The sequence below is a fragment of the Aquarana catesbeiana genome, linkage group LG07 (genome assembly GCF_042186555.1).
Source record: "Aquarana catesbeiana isolate 2022-GZ linkage group LG07, ASM4218655v1, whole genome shotgun sequence".
NCBI lineage: Eukaryota > Metazoa > Chordata > Amphibia > Anura > Ranidae > Aquarana > Aquarana catesbeiana.
Genome location: NC_133330.1, coordinates 218,796,792 through 218,809,365, shown reverse-complemented (window position 1 = coordinate 218,809,365; position 12,574 = coordinate 218,796,792). Strand labels below are relative to the sequence as shown.

The window sequence follows — 12,574 nt, the reverse complement described above, 5'->3', positions numbered from 1 at the left end:
ATTGTGAGGGGGCAGAAACTATTCCAGGAAATAAAAAAGATCCTTTGTCCTGTTAACAATGTCAGCTGGAGTAAGAGCCTGGGATATACAAAAGGCTAATAAATTCAAGAAAACCCTGCTGCACAGTAAATATGTCTTTTTAGGATGTCACTTCAAACTTTTTTTAAGGGTCTCCTTTATTTTTGAGGATCTAGGTGAAGGTCTGCTATATAATAGCCCCTAGTTCAATAGTCATCCCCTACTCAGTGCCCTCAGTGCTTTCGTTTGTGACGTAGATGTGTTAAAAATATAACATGCAGAAAATAGTATATGCATTAACTGTTTCTTTTATTCTCAGTGAAAGCTTCCCATTACATTTTACAGTATGTGTAAAGGTTTTAAATGCTTTGAACAGAATCCACGTAATCTCAACAATATGCTCTGAGTGCTCTCAGTTTTGTACCTAGTAAATTTTCACATGCTGGTCATATGGATCTTTAGGTAAAACCAACAACTGAAATTATGGCGCAAGCAAATGCTAATGCAACATTCACATGAGTAAGCCTCTACCCTCTTGGATAAATGTGAAAATATGCTTGTGTAGCATAGGTAGTTCATAACATGTCCATAAGGGGTTCATAAAAATCCCATAGGAAGGATGTTGTACTTCAGTAGGCAGCTCCACCTGAGACAAGAATAAATCTCTGAAATTAACAAAAAAAGAACACAAGAGGGCCCCAGCTAAGTGCAGCATCAATGGGTTTATTACAATAAAAAAGCCAAATGCAAACTCACAGAAACATAAAATCAAAGCTTATTTGCAACCATGCCACACTGGATGCAAGCCGTCCACCGGAAGAGCCAATTGTGACAGAAAAAACGCATGTTGTTAGTGAGAAAACCAAGTCCAATTTTCTCAAACCATTTGGGAAAAGGAGCCTATAGAAGTTCCAAAATGTGTTGCCATAGCAACCAGCCCGCCCCAGGTGCGACATCACATCCTGCCTTGTGTCCCACAGTGGCTCTCCTCACTTCCTGGAATATTGGACTTGGTTTCCTCACTGACAACACTCTGCTGTCACAATCGGCTCTTCCAGTGGACAGCTTCCATCCAATGTGGCATGGCTGCAGATAAGCTCTTTGATTTTATCGTAAAAAATACTGCGCTATCCCATAAGTGGAAATAATCCCCACATGTGTGTGATGAAAAGACAAATATCTCAAACCAAAAATTGAAATGTAAAATGCTGCTGCAACCTTAGATGTGAAACAACCTCCACCTTACTAGCTATACAATTTAAAGGCTGCGCTGCTAGTGCAAATACATGATCATATTAACTGAAAATACCATAATTATGAATGAACACAAGTGAATTGTTTCATAACAAAAAAAAAAAAAAAATGCACATAAATCGCATGCAAAAAAAAAAAAGAATCGCATGCAAAAAAAATGAGTGGAACATTCAGTAAACAAAAACGATTAAGTAGAGTCCATTTAGTCATAGATTGAAATGAACTGTAGGTCTTGTGGGTGTAGAAAATGGTTGGATAGAGGGAGAAAGACACCCTTCCTTCAAGTGATATAAAGATTATCTCCGTAGGGAGCGTGATGTTAAAATAGAGAGAAGATCCTCCACCTCAAGTAAGGTAAGCCCCTTACCAGATCCAAAGATCTCCTGTCACAGAGATCATGCACACATGTGGCTGTGTCCCCCAGCCACTGGGTCTCTGTCAGTGCGCAGATCGGAAGCCACCTCTCCAGGAAATCAATCCAAACGTGATTTATACGCTCACAGACCATGGATAAATAGGAAAGAAATGCTCCATAGCGTAATACAGTTAAAATCCACTTTAATTTATAAAAGAAAAGCACTTACAATTTGTGCAGTAAAGATCGCTTATAAAAACATGTAGCGCCGGCCGGCTTCAGCTGCTGCCCGTTTCTTCCGGGTTCAGCGTGGTATGGTGGTGACGTCAGCACGCCGCTCCTCCCTACGCCGTTTCGACAAATCTGTCGTCTTCCTGGGGTACGGGCGGCATGCTGACACACCACCTATATGGGAACTCAAAGCAGAGGAACGCCCCCTTCTGTGATCAGGGCGTCCGAGGCCGCTGCCGCCATCTTTGTATGGGGCAAGCGGAAACTGTATGTTGTTGATTCACTACCATGTATACCGTCACAACCCGGGCAAAAAGGGTTATAACAGGGCGAATAGGATTATACGCTCCATTGTTGCCAACAGCGTATAGACCACAAAAAAATGGATGTCAAAGGGATGCAGAAATTCAGATCGGAAAATACCGCATCTGATATTAGATGCATAATAAGCAAAAAATGAAAACAAAAATACAAACTATCTGTTAAATAAATAACATCTATTTAAATAAAAAAATCTATGTAAAAATGCCCAGGTGGCCTGATATTATCATTAATTGGGGCTGAAACTAGGTAGATTCGCCACTGGGGACCCTAGTGAGCTAATGCAACATCAAGTCAAGGAAAATTTAACCCTTAGGTTCCAAGGTTTTCTTGTATAGAGTAACCCTTTGTGTTCTAATAAAAAATTAAATGAATAATAATAATAAAACTTAAAGACGATCACACCGTCTTTAGGTACACACTGACGGTGTGATCGTCTTTAAGTTTTATTATTATTATTCATTTAATTTTTTATTAGAACACAAAGGGTTACTCTATACAAGAAAACCTTGGAACCTAAGGGTTAAATTTTCCTTGACTTGATGTTGCATTAGCTCACTAGGGTCCCCAGTGGCGAATCTACCTAGTTTCAGCCCCAATTAATGATAATATCAGGCCACCTGGGCATTTTTACATAGATTTTTTTATTTAAATAGATGTTATTTATTTAACAGATAGTTTGTATTTTTGTTTTCATTTTTTGCTTATTATGCATCTAATATCAGATGCGGTATTTTCCGATCTGAATTTCTGCATCCCTTTGACATCCATTTTTTTGTGGTCTATACGCTGTTGGCAACAATGGAGCGTATAATCCTATTCGCCCTGTTATAACCCTTTTTGCCCGGGTTGTGACGGTATACATGGTAGTGAATCAACAACATACAGTTTCCGCTTGCCCCATACAAAGATGGCGGCAGCGGCCTCGGACGCCCTGATCACAGAAGGGGGCGTTCCTCTGCTTTGAGTTCCCATATAGGTGGTGTGTCAGCATGCCGCCCGTACCCCAGGAAGACGACAGATTTGTCGAAACGGCGTAGGGAGGAGCGGCGTGCTGACGTCACCACCATACCACGCTGAACCTCTACGGAGATAATCTTTATATCACTTGAAGGAAGGGTGTCTTTCTCCCTCTATCCAACCATTTTCTACACCCACAAGACCTACAGTTCATTTCAATCTATGACTAAATGGACTCTACTTAATCGTCTTTGATTTTATATTTTTGTGAGTTTGCATTTGGCTTTTTAATCGTAATAAACTCATTGATGCTGCACTTAGCTGGCGCCCCCTTTTATTCCTTTGTGGATCCTTAGGTAAGCAGCTGTGTGCACAAATATATTTCTGAACTTTTTAAATCTGTAAATAAATTCAGCCAGCCACACGCTTCTCGACAGCAGATCAGCAGTGCAGTGTCCTGGTCCAATGGCTAGCCTGTTTGGGGAAGGGTGATGCAAGAAACCACAGAACTGCATCAGGAAACAGGGGTGTCAATGTGGCAGGGATGTGAATCACAGGACTGGCTGAGCAGGATTTAGCTGTGTCCCCGAGTTCCACTTTTACAAACAGTAATCCTATATTATTATTTATAATTCATATAGAACTGAAAGGTGTGCAACTCTACCTTTATCTGTCCTGCGCCTTTCTGTTGTACATTTCCTAAAAATAGTCTTTTGACTCACTTTTTAAGGCTTGATGGCCCAGACCACTACCAATGTCAATTTTACTTTGGGCCCTTTCACAATGGTGCGCTTAAAAAGCGGTATGCATTTTGCAAAAACACATGTTGCTTTTTTTATGCATTTTCAATGCATTTTTAGGTGCATTTTCTGGATTCTTAACTCCCAGCATGCACCTGTGAAATTTAAACATGTGATTCAAAATGCGTTTTTGGTGCGTTTTCTATTGAATTTAATGGGAGGTGTGCTTTTGAAAAGCGCACCAAAGATGTAGCATGCAGGACTTTTCAAAGCTCAGAGCAGCAATGTGAGCAGTTACATAGGATTTAGAGGGGAATAATTTTCATATGCTTTTGTCATGCTGGAAAGGTGTGTTTTAGCGTGGCAAAAGTGCACCATTGTGAAAGGGCCCTTTATGTTGCTATTTTACTCTGACATACTTTAAATACCATCAGCTTCTGTTTTCTTATCTGTTCTTGTTTTTTGTATTTTTTGTTTTTTTCATAACTAGATTGTGACCAAGGATCTGGTTACTTTAGAGGTTGATGCAGTTTGTTACTATCGCTTAGAAAATGCCTCTCTCTTTGTGACCACTGTAAGCAATATCTCCAGTGCACTGCAGTTGCTCATTCAAAGTACAACAAAGCGTATCCTGGCACACAAATCGTTCTCCGATATCTTGCTGGAGAGAAGATCCATTGGAGAGGAAGTGAAGGTCAGGACAAAATGATTCAAAGAAGTGTATCTATTTTTATTTTGTTTTGGACATAGATAGCAAAGGTGCTTTAAAACAAGCATTAATTTACCTCTGAAGCTATAGGCATTTCGGAGAAATTAGCACTCTTGCACACGGCCACACATTAGGTGTACGGCCACACAGTGAAATACACATATTGTCATAGTGCCATGTTGTCTACTTTCCATTGAAAGTAAAGGAGAAGGAAGAGAAGTGAAATAATTGTCTCTGTTGTACACTTTGAAGATTAAGGGCTCTTGCACACGACCATACATCAGTATGAGTGTATGGCTGTAAAATGTTATGTTTTGAAAAATAACCCCTAAGCACGTGTAAATGCGAGTGCCAGCAGTTAAGCACATATAGCCATGCATAGCGTTTTCTGTGATCCAATGGGCAAAAATATGCTGCAGCTGTGACTCCTAAGTGCCACAACAACAGCTGTATTTTACTCTGTATGGCCATACACCTATTGTATGACCGTGTACAAGAGCCCTTAAAATGGTAATAAACTCTCCATGATGAATTTCCCCCATATAAATCTCTATTAAACACTTTACTAATCGCTTTGTGTAAAATAATTCCAACCTTCTCCTTTCTCTTGTAATCCATCTTGTTTCTTTTCCTGCCATCACCTGCCGCATGCGCATATTTGCCTCTGTTTACGGCATGCTCATCGTGCCGTCAGTCCCTTCATTATATGCAGCTGCTCTGTCATTTCCTCTCTCTACGTCACTGCACTGAGATACCGCAAGATTTTAGTCCTATTTACAAGTTCCTGATAAACCCCATGTGAATGGCAACATCACAGGGGGTGTAAGCATCGGACGCACAGTACTGCACACAGGAGTGGAGAGCTGTATTCTCATATGCGGACATGGTTGCCATAGTAATACCGCCACAGAAATGAGGCTCAACTAAACAATTACTCTGCATGTGTGAGATTACAGCCAGGACAAAAAGTAAGGGCGGAAGCAGAGTGCACTGTGGACTCAGAAGACATTAGCTGACGTGGCGCTGGCTTCTCCCTGAGAAGAAGATTTTACAAAACACTAGAAAATAAGTAAGAGACATACGAAGAGTTTTAACATTAATGCACAATGTTTTCCAAAGCTTTACTGTACTGCTTTTTTAAGAAGGAGCTTTGGAGGGGCAGAGTTTACTACCGCTTTAAAGCGGAGCTTCACCCTACCTAAAAACCATGTCCCTATTAGTGGCTATTACCTCTGTCTAAAATATTTGGAAAATGCATTTTTTAAAATTTTTTGGCATAAGTACCTTTTTTAGTAAAATGTCCCAGTACTTCCGGGTCCTTGCCGCCGCAGCGACGTACGTCATCTCTAGTTTCCCATTAACTCCTGGGAAATTGGTGTGATCAATTCCAGGAGTCAACGGGCATCCTTCGCTGCCCCACACTGTGTTGTTAACACACATATGCCAGATCGGGCTGTGAATGCTGCACAAAATACAGGAAGAGAACGTCTGGTGGCTTCAGATGCCAGTAGCTGACATAGCCGCCCCCATCTGTTCGAGAGTACCAGTTTGGGTAGGTATTTAAATATTTGACATACCATTACTATTAATAACAATACCCAATGTAGGAAGAGCGTTAATTAAGAACAACAAAGATTAACTTTAATTAAGCTACAGTCTTCAAATTTTTCTGGAAGACTGTAGCTCCTCTTTAAAGTGGAAGTAACTGCTAATAAAAATCTGCTTAAAAATGTTGCCTCCCCCACCTACAACTTATGCTGCATAAAATTTATAAAAGACAGTAGTGTAAATACCTATTTTTATTCAGCTTGTGTGTGGGTGGTCACATGATCCAGAAGAAGCAGCTCCCCTGTGTCGGGGAGAGCTCTACAACAGGGCTGAATTCACGGCGCCGTGCATCACCTGGTGGATTCCATTGTCTGTGCTCACGCCCATCTCCTGCAGCAGCTGCTCACTGACACAGGGGCTGCATCTGGATCACATGACCACACCCAGGCTGAATGAAAAAAGGTCTTTTTACATTGCTCTTTTATAAATTGTATACAGCATAGGTAGGAGGGGGAAGGAAACATCTTTAAGCAGACTTATACTGGCGTATACTTCCACTTAAAAGTTCACAACAGAGGCAATGAATTCTCATCTCCCTTCTCATTTACTTTTTATCTAAAGCAGAATCTTGTCAGGCTCCAACCTTTTTATGTAAACACAGAGCATGTGTTTCTAAACTGTCAGAAACCAACTGATACCCCAACTTAATGATAATAATAACAAGAAGTAAGATAAAACCAGGCATAAGAAACATGGAGCTGTGAGTACAAAAACGCTGTTCATGGCGTGTGTTCCACGATACCGGAAGTGACATCAATAGGACCCGGAAATTACGTCTAAGCATTTCACCCTCCCACAGGGCGTCATCAGGTCCTTGATGACAACATGAAAATAAAAGCAGATTAACTCTCAACTGTATGTACATGTAAGGCTTTTATTTGTGTAGCACCTTCCTAGGTTAGCGCTATGATAGTTAGGTAAGTGTTAGTGTGTATTTTTTTATAGAAAATTTTAGTTGCCACACTAGTCAGTTTGGCTGTAATTTTGGATAAGATAATAGCATTGTTTGGCTTAGTGTACTCAATAAACTGTAATTGTTTAGTCAGGTCTGCTCTGTGTGCTCTACTGCTGCCAGTCTGCCTGATAGCACCCTATGTATCCATGTAAATTAAGAAGTTTCTGGATGATAGGTGTGATTATGCAGATTGCAGCATTAATATAGATGGAGCCCCAACTCATGCAGATGGCAGCATGAATATGGATGCAGCCCCAGCTCATTCCAGAAAGGCAGGCTCTGATGGCATGCTGGGACACTATTTATTATGGGAGCACACAGAGCTCTGGGTCTTGTCCGACGAGTGGAGGAGTCCAGCCTGGGGGGTCAGGCTGCCCTCCCAGGCAGAAGTTGCTGTTGGAGAGCCTTCAGGTAGGCGACCAGAGGGGAAGAATGCTGAGACCCAGGTGCTTAGAGAGGCTGAATGAGGAGATCTGTCTGGTATCACCGGAGGGTGTCGCTTGGAAGATTGGAAAGAGGCTACCATCTGTCCTTAGGCCTTGTAAATACAGACACAGAGATCTTGGGGACCTTGTGTTCTTTATACCCCTCTATGCCTTATAGTCAACTGTGGCTCTGTTAAAGGGGAGACCAGCTCTGCCCAGATAATCTCCTATTTAAGGGCACTTTGCTCTTTTGACTCTAAGTACTACTACTTAAGCTGAAGTCTACTGTTTTGTTTAAAGCCCGGACTTCATTATAGTTTGCTCAGAAAAGAATATCAAGTCCTCAAGTTGTACATAGTTATTATCTTTGGAATATCCTACCACTTCCCTCAACCCTATCCAAGTTCTCCAAAAATAAAACCACAAAAACAACATCCCCTTAGACTGGTGCTTGAGGAAAGAGTGAATGAGCCTGTTGCATGCCTGGCTGCGGGGCAGAAGTTTGGGAAGACCTGGATAGTAATCCTGCTGCTCCTATGGGAGTACTGCTATATTTGGTATAATGTTTTAATAAATACCAATCTCATGATTTTTAAATTAGTCTGACAAATGCAAAAAAAAAACTTTTTATTTTAAGCACACACCATTATGCATCAAACCTTTCAACCTTTGAAAAATGATTTTTTACTCTGAATTTATGTCTAACATTGTACTTGTTATTCTATGGAGAAGGAGAAAGAGCGATTTACAGATTGCAGTCATCATGTGGTTAAGAGTATCTCTTTATCTAAATTATGAGTAGACCAATTAAAGTGGAACTTAAAGTGGAAGTCCATGCTAAGATGAAAACCAATTCTAACACTAACCTATCTAGCACTGTAAAGAAAAAATCAGTATACATACCTTATTCTGCAGGCGAGCCGACCCAATCCTACGCTGAGCTGTCATCCACGGCTTTGCTGTGTTTATGAGCGGGTGAAGAGGACCCATCCAACAACGAAAGCCCCATAGTAACTCTGTGTGAGGTCACTTCCCATTCATTTCACAGCCGTTGTCGGCCGTATCCTCTGCAGAGCTTCCGCAGCTGGAGATCGGGTCGGATTTCCTGCAGAAAAGGTATGTACAGTATACAGGCATATCCCCCTTTAAGTACACTCACTTTACGTACATTTGCGAGTATGGACATACCCGTGAGTGTATGTAAAGTGGCTCTCAAGCTAAAGCTGTAGCTGAGTAATCTGTGCACGGATAGTTCAGATTCCCCGCCACTTGGAAACACACTCCCTGACCCCCCTCACTACAGCCCCTTACACCCCCACTGACACCCCCACTACAGCCCCTGACACCCCAGAAGTAAAAAAAAGTATTGCTTCACTTTAAGTACATTTTCGTTTTACATACATGCTCTAGTCCCATTGTGTACTTAAAAGTGGGGTATGCCTGTACCGATTTTTTTATATACAGGGCTAGATAGGTTAGTGTTAGAATGTTGGTGTTTATAGTTGCAGGGATTTTAGCTTTAGCTTGGACTTCCACTTTAAAGTACAACTAAATAAAAAACGTATTTTTTTTCCGTTTTGGATAGAATAGAGATGGATCAGAACACCTTTCAGTGTTTATTGCTGTCTGTGCCCTGTTAGGGATAGTCACCCTATCTATTTCTCCTGTTTACCATTGAAAGTGAAAGCAAAAGAAAATTTTGGCTTCTCCCCAGAAAAGTAATAGAGGGAAAATCTTTCAATGGGGACACTAGTTCTGGTGACCTAGGGGTCCATAAGGTATTCCCTTAATTTGCAGGGATTTCCTCTCACTTCTGTTTTGGCTGTGGGACAGGAAGTGACGGGAAATCTCCCCAATGGGACACAGATGCCCAAAAAATAAACTGACAGAGATTATGACCCTCCCTTACTCTATCCAAAATGAAAAAAAAGTTTTGCCTATAGTTCTACTTTAACCGTATCTGAGCACTACAAACTGAAAATGCTATTTATTTCATTTTTGATATTTAAAGCCAACTCATCCATCCATCTTTGTCTCCATGCTTTTGCTGAGAAATCACTTTGAAATCCACCCCTAACTTTTCTAGCCACAGCCATCTTGAGTAAGGGCAGATGATTTATGTAGCATTTACTTCCTGGAATCTGTCTGCCCTTAGCTCAAGCATGCGGGCAGGAGGGTGTGATTAGCTGAGACCCCTCCTCTCCTCCTCCAGATGAAAGAAAAAAAAGCCCATGAAGACTCTTGGAATGTTTGACATATTTTTGGCCTAGGCTAGAAACCAGGAAACAGCTAAGGAAATGCTTTAGCAGCATAAGTTTTACAAATAGTTAATGTTGATTGAGATAATTTATTTCCAGTTCAAAAAAATTGTAAAGGCTTTTTTTTTTAAAATAACAAACAGATGATACTTACTGTACCTATTCTGTGCAATGGTTTTGAACAGTGTGGCCCTGAAAAAACGTTTCTGGGGTCCCTGCCACGCTCTTTGCTCCTCCTCTTCTTTGCATGCCCCCATAGAAAGCCGCTTGTAATGGGGGTACTTGTGCGGGCTCGATCCCAAGCCAGGCTGTGTGCACCTAAAAGACACACACAGCATGGCTCTGCCCCACCCCCCACTCCCTCCTCACAGGCTTTGACTGTGTCCCGTGAGAAGAGAAAGAGAGAAGAGCTGCTGCAGACAGGCACAGTGCTAGATCGAGATCAAGCTCAGGTAAGGGTTTAAAAGAGAAGTATGTTTTTTATTTAATCTTATTTACCTAGGTGGATGCAGCATTGATGCGATGCTGCATCTGTCCCCCGCCGTCTCTAAGGCCAAGAACTGAGCGATCAAACACCGCTGATTGCTCAGTTCTTCCCGCTGCTCTGAGCAGAGAGCCATGACTGTCAGTCTCCGGCTCTCTGTTCTGCCCCCTGGCGCTCACTGGAGTACTGAACTGTGGAGGGGGCGGAAGCGGCTGGCTCATATTTTCAGTGGATCACTGAGAGGCTGAGCCAGGTACCGGTCCAGGCATCTGGGTGGATCCCGACCATATAGTCATGATCTTTCCCCAGCCTGGACCGGCTCTGTGATGTCAGCCAACAGCGGGCTTTAGTAGAACGAACTGCACTCCTGTGATCCACAGGAGAAGTACAGCCAAACGAGCAGGGGGGGCTGAGGGGAGTAGCTTTTAAAAGGTTTTTTTACATGAATGCAGAGAATGCATTCAGGTAAAAAAAAAACATTTTACCATTCAAACCAATTTAAGGCAAACCGTTGATTCTGAGATTTTTTTTTAAGTTAGCACTAAGTATAAATAGACATTCCTCTTTTTAAATACTTTCAGGATCAATTTACCTGTGCATTTGTCATTTTTAACCAAGGAAATCGTGTCTATATGTTGTCCTTTCTGATGATTTTGCAGGTGGCTCTGGATGCTGTAACTTGCCACTGGGGGATCAAAGTGGAAAGGACAGAAATGTAAGTGTGATTGTTGAAAACTAAAATCATAGGCCATAAAGCAACCATTTTTCTCCTCACATTAGCAAAAATGGTTTATTTGCAAAATGGGTCCTGTGTAAAGCACATATTCCTAGTCATGCTTCAAAGCTAGATTTTTTTTAACGTGGACTCTTTTGCTTGGTGTCTATTAAGGTTACTTTGCGGTATAAGTAAAAGGAAGCAATTAAAACTCTGTAGGGTATTAATGCTTTTACTAAACAGAAAAGCTGCACATACAACTGCAGGATACACAATGCATATAGCATACAAATTATAACAAAATATGCCTTCAATGTACAAAACTATCTATCCTTCCTAACAAATAAGCATGTGCAATGTATGAAGTTGGCATAAGTATACTAATCGGCTACTTAAGTAAACTTAGGTTTCCTGGTGGTGGAATCTTCTCATTGCTTGTCATAGTCCAGCACAACTCCTCCGAAGTCTCAAATCAACTCTGTCCTCCCCTGTCTCCAGTACAAGTGTGTCTTTTTTGTCTTCCAGAACCACTGCTGCTCTTTTTATCCTCGAGGACATGGCTTGTTCAAAGTCCTATTCCCCTCCCCCTATTTCCTGCTACATCATATCCTGTAGTCTGACTTCCTGTGCTGAGCTCATAAACCAGCTCAACTGGTTAATTTGCATATCAATGGGAGAGGCCTAGCTTTTAAAACACATGTAACTGTTACTCCATATTAGTGCTATAAAAATCACTACAAATAGTCTTAGCAACACAAGGACCTTGCATTAAATTTAGCTCCACTATGACATCAGACCCTTCCTACCGCATATGAAGTTGCTGCATTAAAGAGGAAAAGAGTTAGAAAATACACTTCCCTTACTCTTGGCTTCCACACTGGAGAGATCAGTGCAAAAGTGTCTTACAAGATCTGAAATCCTCATTGTTCCCTGGATATTGCTGGAAGGATCATGACATCATACTTGCAAAGGTAAATGCTTGGAAACTTGGTGTAAAGTAAGTACATTTTCTAACTTTTATCTCACAGGTGACTTTTTCCACTTGGGGGAGGAGGGGTCTAAACTGCAAGGTCCATCTTAAGGGCCCATTCACACCAGGTATGGTGGGACTGCATTAGGAGGCTATTCCAGTGCATTCCCACCACAAGACAGGGCAAAATGCCTTGTCTTTTATGTGCCCGGTTCACACCAGTGTGTGTTGGTGGTGTGTGCTAAAAAAAAGTATGGCAGGCTGTTCTTTTTTTCAACACATCACAGTGCGAGGCAATCCACTGTCTTGTACAGAACGGCAGCCAATACAACTTAGTGAAATGTAACGCTGTGATGTTTCAATAAAGCTGGTTTAAAAAAAAAGTGAACAGTGCGATGCGCCGTGATCAGTGCATCAACACTTCAGTGATCCCACTGCATCACACCGCACACCAGCCACTGCATTGTAACGCAGCAGCTAGTGTGAATTATCCTTTAAAGTGTTACTAATCCCAGGACCCTGCATTCACAATATCTAGTCTCCCACAGTATCTAGTCTCCCACAGTACACA

The 12,574-nt window shown here is 41.6% G+C and overlaps 1 protein-coding gene across 1 annotated transcript in view; it reads left to right on the top strand.

Moving 5' to 3' along the window:
- The window catches only part of NPHS2 (NPHS2 stomatin family member, podocin), a 127,215-nt gene that overhangs the window by 53,055 nt on the left and 61,586 nt on the right, over positions 1 to 12,574 (top strand). The window contains exons 5-6 of the mRNA XM_073593058.1: positions 4,370 to 4,573; positions 10,978 to 11,033. Of these exons, the coding sequence (XP_073449159.1) occupies positions 4,370 to 4,573; positions 10,978 to 11,033 (260 nt within the window). The remainder of the gene's footprint in view (positions 1 to 4,369; positions 4,574 to 10,977; positions 11,034 to 12,574) is intronic.